General features: G+C 43.1%; 1 protein-coding gene across 12 annotated transcripts in view; it reads right to left on the reverse strand.

Moving 5' to 3' along the window:
* DGKI (diacylglycerol kinase iota) overlaps nt 1-12,407 on the reverse strand; it is a 533,441-nt gene that overhangs the window by 105,140 nt on the left and 415,894 nt on the right. For all 12 annotated transcript variants that reach the window (XM_082255058.1, XM_082255060.1, XM_082255059.1 and 9 more), the window contains 4 exons: nt 12,185-12,251; nt 9,125-9,165; nt 6,581-6,708; nt 2,970-3,098 (listed from right to left, as the gene is read on the reverse strand). In XM_082255058.1, the coding sequence (XP_082111184.1) occupies nt 2,970-3,098; nt 6,581-6,708; nt 9,125-9,165; nt 12,185-12,251 (365 nt within the window). The remainder of the gene's footprint in view (nt 1-2,969; nt 3,099-6,580; nt 6,709-9,124; nt 9,166-12,184; nt 12,252-12,407) is intronic.

Here is a 12,407-nt window from a genome sequence, read left to right on the forward strand (position 1 = left end):
AGTAATGGCTGCGATAAGCAATTTTTAGCACGACTGCGACATTGTGGCGGACAAATCTGACACTGACACTTTTTGGGGACCAGTGACAACAAAACCATGATCATCATATACTGTGAATCTGTACATGCCAAATGCGCTGCAGAAATCTCCCTCCACTAAGTCTGGCTGCAGCCATTTTAACTGTGGGCAGCTGATGCCACTGCCTGTTCACTTCCTGGATTTCTGTGCTCCTGGCTTCTTAGTATGCACTTCCTAGTCTCGTGCTTGTGCAGCAAGCAAACAGTGGGTGCACATTGTTGATAAGTTGCATTGTCATACTTGCCAACAGTCATGATTTTCCCAGGACAATAACGATATTCAGACCCATGTCCCGGTCTGTCCGTGTCCCGGGAAAAATCACAGGAAATTGGCTTTGTCCCAGTGTTCTGTGGGCGACCCGTCAGATCACTGGGACAGCTGTCCTGTACCATGTCTGCACCCTCTCTGACCGTCTCCTGTACCATGTCCGCACCCTCTCTGATCGTCTCCTGTACCATGTCTGCACCCTCTCTGACCATCTCCTGTACCATGTCCGCACCCTCTCAGACCATCTCCTGTACCATGTCTGCACCCTCTCTGACCATCTCCTGTACCATGTCTGCACCCTCTCTGACCATCTTCTGTACCATGTCCACACCCTCTCAGACCGTCTTCTATACCATGTCTGCACACTCTCTGACTGTCTCCTGTACCATGTCCGCACACTCTCTGACCGTCTCCTGTACCATGTCGGCACCCTCTCTGACCATCTCCTGTACCATGTCCGCACCCTCTCAGACCGTCTCCTGTACCATGTCTGCAAACTCTCTGACCGTTTCCTGTACCATGTCCACACCCTCTCTGACCGTCTCCTATTTCGTGTCCGCACACTCTCTGACCATCTCCTTTATCATGCCCGCACACACTCTGACCATCTCCGAGTCCTGTATCTGTTTGATGGGATCTGCCTGGGGGATGGTGATTTGAGTATCTTTATCTACTGATTGTTAAACTTTCTGGCATACACATATTGCTATTGTGGTCTAGGATCTGGGCCTGCTGTCCCTCCCTCCCTCTTTCTTTCCTTTCTTCTCTCTCTTTTCCTTCCTAGCACTTTTTTTCTTTCTCTCTCCCTCCATCCCTTTTTCTCTCTCTCTTCTCTTTCTCTCTTCCTTCTCCACCCATCCCTCTTTCATCTCAGACTCTATTCAACCACACCCCCTTTAAGCCATGCCCACTATTTAGCATAGTTTAAACCACAGTTGCAGACTGGCCTGGGGGTGTAATAAGTGTATAGGGCTGAAATTTCCACACAAAAAAAGAGAGAGAGACAATCTTCCTTTCACTAGATGAAATTCTACTCCTCTGTGTGAAAGCACATGGATCCTTTTAGTCTCCTCCTATCCCTGCCCTCTTCCAGCCCCCTCCAGCCCTGTAGCCGACTTCAGTTGTCTTTTGCTCTCCTGTGGCTCCCTGCCCCCCTCCCCTGGCAGCTAACTCTGAGAGAGTGAAAGGAAAGGAAAAGAAGAAACAAGCACTGCTGGGATAGCTGACATTTCTCTCCTGGGAGTTAGTGCAATGCAGGGAACCACGTCATTAACCTAGGCACTTACCAGCAATGAAAGAGGAAGTATACAGAATAAGTTATTTACTGCCACCAAATTACAGTTTTGATTTCCAATGATAACACAGCAAGGGTAGAAGGTTTAATTGAAGGAAAAATGAAAAAATGACTGAAGGTCTGTTTTAAATATCCCCCACCAGTCCAGTCAACCGATCGCCAGCAATAAGGTGGGCAGTTCTGAGACGAGCAAGCAAAGTCCTGCCTCTACCAAGGTGATCACCACGCAGAGACAAAGTGTAGAAAAAGGCTTGGTAAGTCAGTAATGAAGAAAAGATCAGCTTCAGGAAGACCACAGGCAATACTGGTGACTAGTCATTTGCGCTCTGCCTGCCTTTTTGGGAGCAGCTTCCATAGGACACAACTTCTCTTATAGGATAAGTTCACTTTTTGGAAAAAAATAATAAACGCACATTTTTTTGCAAGTAAAAAAATGTGCATTTATTTTTTTATTTTTTTGCAGCCTGTAAAGCATTGCACCAGTGATCAGCAGATCGCTGGTGCCATGCAGGTCTCCAGCAGATCTGCCAGTGTATCTGCTTGCCCATACAGGTAAGCAGATATAATCTGACAAGAAGCATGAATGAACTACCACGGCACTCCACAGTGCCGTGGTAGTTACAAGAAAACTACTAGCCAAAAGCCCAAAAGGCTGCCAGACCTTGTCATTTTCCATTCACAGAGCCCTGTCAATCAGTAGCGTGACCAGGCAGGTGGAGCCCCGCTCAGTAGCGTTTTTTTTGTAGGCAGAGAAGGGAGAAGAACCACGCTAGCTGTAAAACAGCGGGGATCAGGGAGGTGCAGGGCCCGTCCGTTCATAACATGTTACACCCTGAATATGTGTAACATGTTATGAAAGGTAAAGTTATCCTTTAAAATAGTACGGGAGGGTTATAACCCCTGTCAGATTTTGTTTCCCGCCATCTGTGTCCTATTGTGCAGATGCCCTTCACTTCCTTTCCCAAAGCCAAAAAGGAAGTGAGAGGAAATTCCTGAAAATTATGGAATTCCTTGGTGACCCCAGGTCACCAGAACTAGTGTCTCTATTGGAAGATTTACCCTCTATTTTTGAGGACAACCCAAAATTTGGGATTTTCTTTCACTTTCAATATTAAAAGTAAACAGGACAAATAGAAAGGGGGAATCTCCTTAACAGGGGCACAGACAGCAATAAAAACTGACAAGCATTCAAATCCCTCTTCACTCTATCTAAAACAAAATAAAACGTTTTGCGTTTAGGTAAACTTTTACTAAACCATTGAGCCTTACTCAGTTATAGGTCTACTGGCACCCATGTGACAATGAATAATAAACTACAGAAAAGTCTTACGGCAAGGCGCTGGAGGGGGAGGAGTCATGTGCTTTGTCGGAGAACTCATTGTGTAGAGAGATCTTTCCTGGAACGCAGCTGTCGCTCACTATACGTTTTCGACATGTTGGCGTCCACCACTCTGTCAACCTGTGATTGGACAAGATGAAAAAGGAGATGAAGAGGAAACCAAACAGGCTTCTTTTTTGTTTTGTTTTTTCTAAGCTTGGTTTCTACAGCTGTTTTACACTGAACGCCCTGACCAAAAAGTGCCTTGAAGATTTACCACTGCTGATTTCCTGTGAAATCACTTGTAACAAGCATTTCTAGGCAATTTCTGAGTGTTGCCACAGATTATAATAAGAAGTGAAAAAATGTACTTCCTATTGGATTTGCATTTTGTAATGTCTCTTTGTACACTGTCATGAACAAGCCCTATAAAAAAAAAAACAATCTTTTTTTCTCCATGCACAAACCATTTGCAGAAAGCAGCAAGTTGCTTGGAAGTGCTTTGTGGTGCTAAACCGTAAAGAGAGAAACCTTTCTGTATATCTGAAGAGAAAACCTTTCTGTGTCGCAGTAGGGAAATTTCCCTTCACTTCTTGTTTCAAAGAGAGGATGCAAGAGGAAATCTCTTCAAAGTGTGGGGAAATCCCCTCTTTCTCCACTGACTGTTGTACTGTATCAAAGTGAATAGTGCCACAATGCACTGCACTTGAATGCAGGAAGATGTGCGGAAAAACTCAGGTTACCACAACACAAGTCTATGTTGGGTCCTAGGCAGTTGTCACCATAATAGGTCTCCTTATCGGAAGACTTCCCGGTACGTTGTGTTCCAAGATGACAACTGGATTTGATTTCCTGTCACTTTCTGTTCAGGTGGCAATGGTCATATGAACAAATACACAGAGTGAATGTCCCTGGTGTAGGCACAGTCAACTGTAAAGAATCAACAGGGATTTTATCCAACGCTTTAACCACTTCTGGACTGAGCCCATTTCTGACACATGTTGTTTACAAGTTAAAATCTGTATTTTTAGCTAGAAAATTACTTGGAACCCCCAAACATTATATATAAATATATATATACGTATATATATATATTTTTTTTTTTTTAGCAAAGACTCTGGAGTCACGCAGTATTTACGCATCGGTCTTTCAAACAACATTTTTTTGGAAAAAATAAATTTCACTGTATTTAAAAAAAAAAACTAAACAGTAAAGTTAGACCATTTTTTGTATATTGTGAAAGATGATGTCACGCTGAATAAATAGATACCTAACATGACACGGTTTAAAATTACGCACACCCGCAGAATGGGGACAAACTACGGTCAAAAAAAATCTCCATAGGCAACACTTTAAAACATTTTAACGGTTACCATTTTAGAGTTACAGGGTAGCTCTTTTTTTAGAACTATTGCTCTCGCACTGGCGATTGCGGTGATACCTCACATGTGGGGTTTGAACAGCGCTTTTATTTGCGGGCACGACTTCCATATGCATTTTCTTTCATGCTTTCGTGCATGAGTTCACAGCGACGAGGGCGCTTTAAAATTGATTTTTTTTTTCCTATTTATTTTATTTAACTTTTTTATTTTAGTACCGTTTTAAAAAAAAAAAAAAAAATCTGATCACTTTTATTGCTGTCAAAAGCAGTGTAAACATCCCTTGTGACAGTAATAGCCAGTGACAGGTACTCTTTTATGGAGGGATTGGTGGTCTAAAAGACCCCAGACCCCTCCACTGCACTTCAATGTATTCAAAATGCTGAAATTGGCATTTTTGAATACTGACACTTTTTTAAATTCTGAGCCTTTAGCCACCGAGTAACCCGGACATGACGTTATTACGCCACTTCCGGGTTACTACATCGGAGACCCAATCAAAGCTGGATTTGGTTTTGATTAAAGCTGGATTCGGCTTTGATCGGGACACCAACCAGTGGGACGGGAGACCCAGGCAGAGCCGCGGAAGGTGGCGGGAGGGCGTCCCCTCCCACTCACGGGGATAGCGTCCGAGCGGCTCCCGAGCCGCATCGCCCATTATCACCTGAAAGCTGACCACCGGCTCTAAAAAATGGTACCGGGAAGATGCCTCTAGCTGCAGGCATCACCCCGGTACAACCAGTTCTATGAGCCGGCGTAGAGCTACGTCAATTAGCAGGAAGTGGTTAATTAAAACTAACAAAAAAGAAAAAACCTTTAGCTATACCTTAAGGAGCAGTGTTAATTACATTGAAGAAAATATTTTCGTTGACTTAATTAACACTATTTTAGTCAACTAAAATATGAAAAACAATTTAGATGGATAAAAACAACTAAAACTAAAATGGCATTTTAGTCAAAAGACTAAAATATGAGTAAAACTAAAATGGCATTTTGGTCAAAAGACTAAAATATGACTAAAACTAAGACAATTGAAATGACTAAAACAACTACAACTAAAATGGCATTTTCGTCAAAAGATTTTGACTAAATTGAACTTGAAATCTGGCGTCACAATTAAAACTGCACTACCATATAACAATATGTAGGGGGCATCTACTAAGCTGCTGAAAGAAAAAAAAAATAGAAAAAAGGCTTTTTTTTATTTTTTTTCCTAATATTTAATGTTGGTAATATATTCAGATATATGTGCAATGGCTTAAAGACAATAGACTTTGCAGTTTTTGGGGTATTTTAAATTCAAAGTTGCACTTCTGTTTGTCAAAAAGCAATATTTTTGTTTATGAATTTTGCTTTTGTCCGCTGACATCCGATCCGTCAAATCTGGACGGATGGAAACCCTATTTTCCATCCGTCCAGCGGATCGGATGAGAATGGACAGACGGTCCGTTTCCATCCGATTCCCCCATAGAGATGCATGGGGACCTGACAGCTGTGTCTCCGCACACAGTGCGGAGAACAGCTGTCATCCTCCTGTTCAGCGGGGGATCGGCGGATCGATCCCCCGCTGAGAAAAACTAAGTCCGCCGATGGACTCCATGTGTGAAAGAGCCCTAAATCTGTGTCTGTAGTGTATGTTCAAACCTTATTACCTTCAATAATAACGTTATTACATTTTTACTCCAGGAGTATGTAATGTCTTTGTTAATTCTAGAGAAATGCTTAAATAATGCAATAAAATTTAACGATTTTAGTCTACTTAATGTATTGGAGATTTGAATCGACTATAATACGACTAAAACTAAAACAATTTAGATGAATAAAGTACGACTAAAATTAAAATGGCATTTTAGTCAAAAGACTTTAACTAAAACTCAATATAAATTTGATGTCAAAATTAACACTGTTAAGGAGCCCCCACACACCTGCTATTTAAACTCCCCATAAGTCTTTTTTTTTTTTAATCTCTCAGGGCTCTCCCTGCTTGTTCTTGATGTTTCATGTTTAACTATAGTAAATGTTTTTTTTTTTTTAAAGCCTTTTTTTCGTTAATCAGAAATAATTACTACCCAATGTCACAGTAACGGTGCTCAGCGTAGTGGCTGATTACAGTCACTAGGGGGCAGTATTCTAATCATGCCATGCCAGCGCCGTTCCCATACAAGTTAATTGTTCCTCTTTGTGATCCTGTACATCCTATCCTCTGAAGAATCGACTCAATGATTCCACATGTAATAAACTAACCCCGAAGGCTGCTCCACCACCAGGTCTGGCATCCCAGTTCCAGTACTGCCTTGCGCCGTCCCGGCCTCCTCGGGGTCCAAAATAAAGATTTCATCCTGGGAAATCTCAGTGACAAAATGTAGATGTTCCTGTGGAGACGGACAAATAACAATTACAGCATAAACCAGTTCTATCCGCTGTCTGGTCACACACTTCATTACCTTTTGCCATTTGGAAAGTAAAAAAACCAATAACATTTGCCTTGGTAGAAAGAGAATGGACCACTGTGAGCTTTGTCTGCTTTCCCCAAAGAGAGTAAACAAAACAGAAAGTCACCGAGCTCTTAAGGATAAGTTCACCACTGCGTCTCACATAAATTACAAAAAATATCACAGCTACAGAAATGCTTAAAGAGATCCTCCTGTCAGATATTCTAATGCTAAAGTTGAATCTGCTTATATTTTGTCTTCTCTGGTTTCCCCCTCCCCCAAAAAAATAAATATTCTACTGTTTTCAGTACATAGTTTATTTTAGACCCAATAAAATCATCCTTTAGTCTGAAGAACTCCCACCATATTTTAGCTCTTTCCTCCCCAGCCTGACTGTCCATGGTCTGCCCTGTCCGTATTTAAAGAGGAAATATTCACTGTTGTAATGTGCCACATACCCAAAATGCTCAATACCAAAAAAAAAAAAAAGAACATGTTGGAGGAACTTTATAAGCACAAACAATAAGGAAACGTTTTATACATATATATATATATATATATATATATATATATATATAGCATCTGCAGCTGCCAAGGGGCCCATGTGGTCTATAAAATCCTGAGATGCCTTACACTGGGCTGAAGCTCTCACCAGCTGAACAGAGACATGGTCTGCCCTTTCACTCACTGGGTTTTAGTTCCTGCAATCATGGAGGCTGAGCATCACATGTATGCATCATTGAGTGGTCTTCAAGCAAATGCAGCCTGCCTAGGAACATCCTCTCCTCCACAATGACATCCACACATTAAGCATTGATATGTGCATAAATCCTCCCAAGAGCTAGCCCACTGCTTGATTCAGAATTGATGGTCGTTGAGAGGAGTACTGAGGCAGGGTGCTGTGCTATTCTAAGGCTCCTTTCACACAAACGATCCGATCAGATCCGCCTGTCAGTTTTTTAGGCGGATCTGATCGGATCCTCCATGCATACCTATGGGGCAGCGGATGTCAGCGGAGACATGTCCGCTGACACCTGCTGCCATCCTGTCTGTGAAACCTGGACGGATGGAAAGCCTATTTTCCATCCGTCCGGGGGATGGGATCGGATGAGAGTGGACAGGCGGTCCGCTCTCATCCGATTCCCCATAGACAGCAGCAGGGCTCTGACACCTCCCTCTCTGCACACATTGTGGAGATGGAGCTGTCATCCGCCGGCTCAGCAGGGATCGGTGGATCGATCCCCGCTGAGCAGAGAATGGACCGCAGCACGCAGCAGACCGCGTGAAAGAAGCCTTAGGCCTCTTTCACACGGGCATTCCGTATGTGGTATATCACCCCATCCATTTGCGGGTGATATACGGACATAATGCATGTCAATGGGATTGCGGATGTCAGCGGAATACCATCCGCTGACATCCAATTTGCGTCCTTTCAGTTCTGTTCCGTTTTTTGGAACGGAACGGAATCCTATTTTTTCTTCCGTTTAAAAAACAGAAAGGACGCAAAATCGGATGTCAGCGGTGTCATCCGCTGAAATCCGCAATCCCATAGACATACATTATGTCCGTATATCATCCGCAAACGGATGGGATGATATGCGGACATACGGACCGGATAACACAAGTGTCATCCATGTCTGTATAAAAAAAAAAGTGCCGGAGCGGATCGCAATACGGTCTGCTCCGTGTGAAAGAGGCCTTAGGAAGCAATGTACAGCACCTTGCCAGCCTCTCCTACCAGCATTGCACTGAGAAGCACAGGTGATGATGTCACTGAGTGTAAAATAAGGTATGTAATCATAAGGTTTTATTTTAAATTCTAAGTAGCATATTGATGAAGGGTGAAAGGAGGCACCAGAGAATCCATATATGGAGATTAAACCTCACCTTGATTCCCGGTTCACACATATGCGCTGCGGGAACCCTGCAAATCCACTGCGGGTTCCCGCATCGCATTCAACTCGCAGGCAGTTCACATTGCCATATGCAAATCGCTGGGGGTGTCAATACATAGTTAGCAACACCCCCAGATCAGTTTGCATATCGCAGTGCGAACTGTCAGTTCAGACATGAATCGGATCACATAGGTGTGAACACCCATGCAACCGGATTCTGGTGCGGACCCAAAAAAGGGTCCTGTACGAGTTGTGACCAAATGCAATGCAAATTCCGCCATACAATCTGTATGGCTGAATTCGCATTGCATACACTTCGCATGCGATTTGCAGAGCAGTTCACTACAAATCATATGCGATGTCTGTCATCACATACTGTATATGTGACCTGGCGCCTAAAGAAAGATCATTCTGTGGTTGGTTACTTCTGATACAAATCAAAAGAAATTAGGCTTACTTACCTGAGATCTGTCTATACGATAGAACTGGTCAGCAGAGGTAGCTGTGTGAGAGAGGAGTAAACATATTGGATAAAAAGGATATTGCCGGAAATGTCTACGTTAACACAGTGCAAGGTGACTGTATGAGCAAAAATATCAATATTTGTTCTGTGCGCAATTATGTAGATATGTTGTCCTTGTTACAAAATATGGAACAGAACCCTATTTTTGTTCCGTTGAAAAAACGGAAAGGAAGCAAAATCGGATGTCAGCGGTGTCATCCGCTGACATCCGCAATGCCATAGACTTACATTATGTCCGTATATCATCCGCAAACGGATGGGATGATATGCGGACATACGGAGCGGATGACACAAGTGTCATCCGTGTCCGTGAAAAATAAAAGTACCGGAGCGGATCGCAATGCGGTCCGCTCCGTGTGAAAGAGCCCTTAGTGTGTTTAGTATGTTCTAAATTTAGAGGTGTCTTGCAAGTGGGTCCCTTGACTGCATAGATGAAAAGGGAACTTAGCCTTTAAGTAAATACTAAAGGATCAAGTTACGTATCAACTTACACACCAGGATAGGGATAGGTACCAAATACACTATATTACCAAAAGTATTGGGACGTCTGCCTTTACACACACATGAACTTAATGGCATTCCAGTCATAATCCATAGAGTTCAATATTGAGTTGGCCCACCCTTGGCAGCTATAACAGCTTCAACTCTTCTGGGAAGGCTGTCCACAAGGTTTAGGAGTGTATCTATGAGAATGTTTGACCATTCTTCTGGAAGCGCATTTGTGAGGTCAGGCACTGATGTGGACGAGGAGGTTTGACTCACAGTCTCCACTCTAATTCATCCCAAAAGTGTTCTATCGGGTTGAGGTCAGGACTCTGTGCAGGCCAGTCATGTTCCTCCACCCCAAACTTGCTCATCCATGTCTTTATTGACCTTGCTTTGTGCACTGGTCCAAATCATTTGGTGGAGGGAGAATTATGATGTAGGGTTGTTTTTCGGAGATTGGACTTGGCTCCTTAGTTCCAGTGAAGGGAACTCTTAAGGAATCAGCATACCAAGATATTTTAAACAATTTCAGGTTCCCAACTTTGTGGGAACAGTTTGGGGATGGCCCCTTCCTGTTCCAACATGACTGCGCACCAGCGCACAAAGCAAGGTTCATACAAGTCTACAAGAACAACAATAAAATTAATGAAAATTGGCAAAGTTTCTAATATCTACAACATACTGGGGGCCTTTGATTGCATAGGCTATTTTCTGGAAAAGGCTTCCAACTGTGCTTTGCTGATCAGTTGCCCAATTGCTGTTCTAGAAGTAAGTCTGATAGACTGTAATCGAGCAACTGATGGGCAGACTGCACAGCTAAAGATTACACCATTCAATGACCAGTGCCCTCCCTGGAACATGCAGGTCTAAAGGGTGTCCAGGGATGTGTTCTTTCAATTTTGAAATCAGTGGGAAGCTGATGTATCACTTTCCCTACTGGCTGTTATGAAAAACAGGGAATAGAACAATACTAATACATCTTTGGAGTCAGTGATTAACACTCTTAAGGTAAAAATTGTGACTTTAGTACTACTTTAACCCTGTGAAAGCTTCAAATCCATCCACATGTATTTGCAAGTGTATGCAAAAAAAAAAACCCTCTGTTTTAAAACCTGCCATTGGGTGAGTCTGGGCTTCTGATATGTTGCTGAACCTTTCAGGAGGCTGGAGCTACGTAGATGCCATGCCTGCTCTCCATAGGTGCAGTTATACTTTAAGTGAGTCAACACGCACCCAGAATTAATATAAGCCCTGCCCTCTTCCAGTTAAAGCTAAACTCTGGGATTTTTAAAAAATACCCTTACAGCATTCAACCAAATTTACAGGTTAAATTCTCATTAAGTCTAGAAATAGAGGAATAAGCTGCAAAACGTACCTTATTCCTCACTCCGAGCATTCTCTGAGGTTGTCCTCTTGTCTCCAGTGCTCTAGGTGCAGGGAACATGAGGATGGCAGGCCCACACAAACAAAGCAGAACTAATGGCGCCAGAGCACTGAGGAGAGGACACCCAGAGCCATCTTACCGAATGGCCAAGCATTAGTCCCGATTCCCATGTGCATCCCGCCACTGAACTTAGCAGGTGGCAAGTGCCTGTCGGCCTGGCGTTGCTGTCAGGCCACTTGGGCCATGGAGGGGGAGCGCACAACTGCAGGAATGGCTGTCCACCTCCACGGAACAGGCACACACAAGACAGTAGAGTCTGACTCTCGTCCTTGTGTGTGTTCACCGAACCCAGCAGCCGAACTTGTCAGCTGTCATTAGCCTGGCACTGCTGTACCAATAAATATCGCCTTATAGATAATTTGCATTTTTATTCTCGTGGGTGATTGTGTAGGCGGGGCCCCAGTGCACTGCATTGCCTGGGGCCCTTTAATGCTCTTGAGATGGCACTGAGGACACCTTTAGGATAGATGGCATAACATGGTAGTATCCTGCCAGAGCTAGGAGTAAAGCAAGTATTACATCTTATTCCTCTTTCCTCTAATCGTAACTATTTAAACCATGAAATGCAGGCGCCACTGCAAGGGTACTTTTTTCTGATGCTTTAAGTGGGATTAAGTGGGAGTCTCAGCTGCCAGTTAAATGACAGAGGGTCATCTTAGCTTCAGAAGAGTTAAGACTTAGGGGTGGATTTACTAAAGGCAAATAAACTGTGCACTTTGCACTCTGTAAGTGCAGTTGTTCCAGATATAGTAAATGAGGTAAAGCTTCACCCTTCAAAGATTACCCAATCATGTGCAAGGGAAATACAAGAAAAAAAAGCATTTTTGCTTGCACATGATTGGATGATGGAGGTCATCAGAGCTTCTGCTCATTTATTAAACTCTGGAGCAACTGCACTTGCACAGTGCAATGGCACTTTGCAAAATTCACAGTCTATTTACCTTTAGTTAATCAACCCTTTAACTTCAAGTCAGGCAGATACCCAGGACCTTTGTATTGTGCCCACCCAGTATTGTTAGCCTAACACACATGTCACTGACAGGATTTTACCCACACATATCAACTTACCGTCTAGGAAGCACCATCGGGGATTAAGTCTCTGGGCAGACAACAACCTTGGGAATGAACCCTCGTCCTGCAGAATATCATAGAGATGTTAATACTATAGAATCAGCCTGTCCTTATTAAAAATAACTGCACAGCAAACAGTTTTTGATGTAATGTATGCATATGAACAGTTGTTCTGTTTATTTGAAGGCCCTAAATGCTTTAACATTGACTCATTTTAAAG

The sequence above is a fragment of the Pelophylax lessonae genome (genome assembly GCF_965119305.1).
Source record: "Pelophylax lessonae genome assembly, chromosome: 4".
Taxonomy (NCBI): Eukaryota; Metazoa; Chordata; class Amphibia; order Anura; family Ranidae; genus Pelophylax; species Pelophylax lessonae.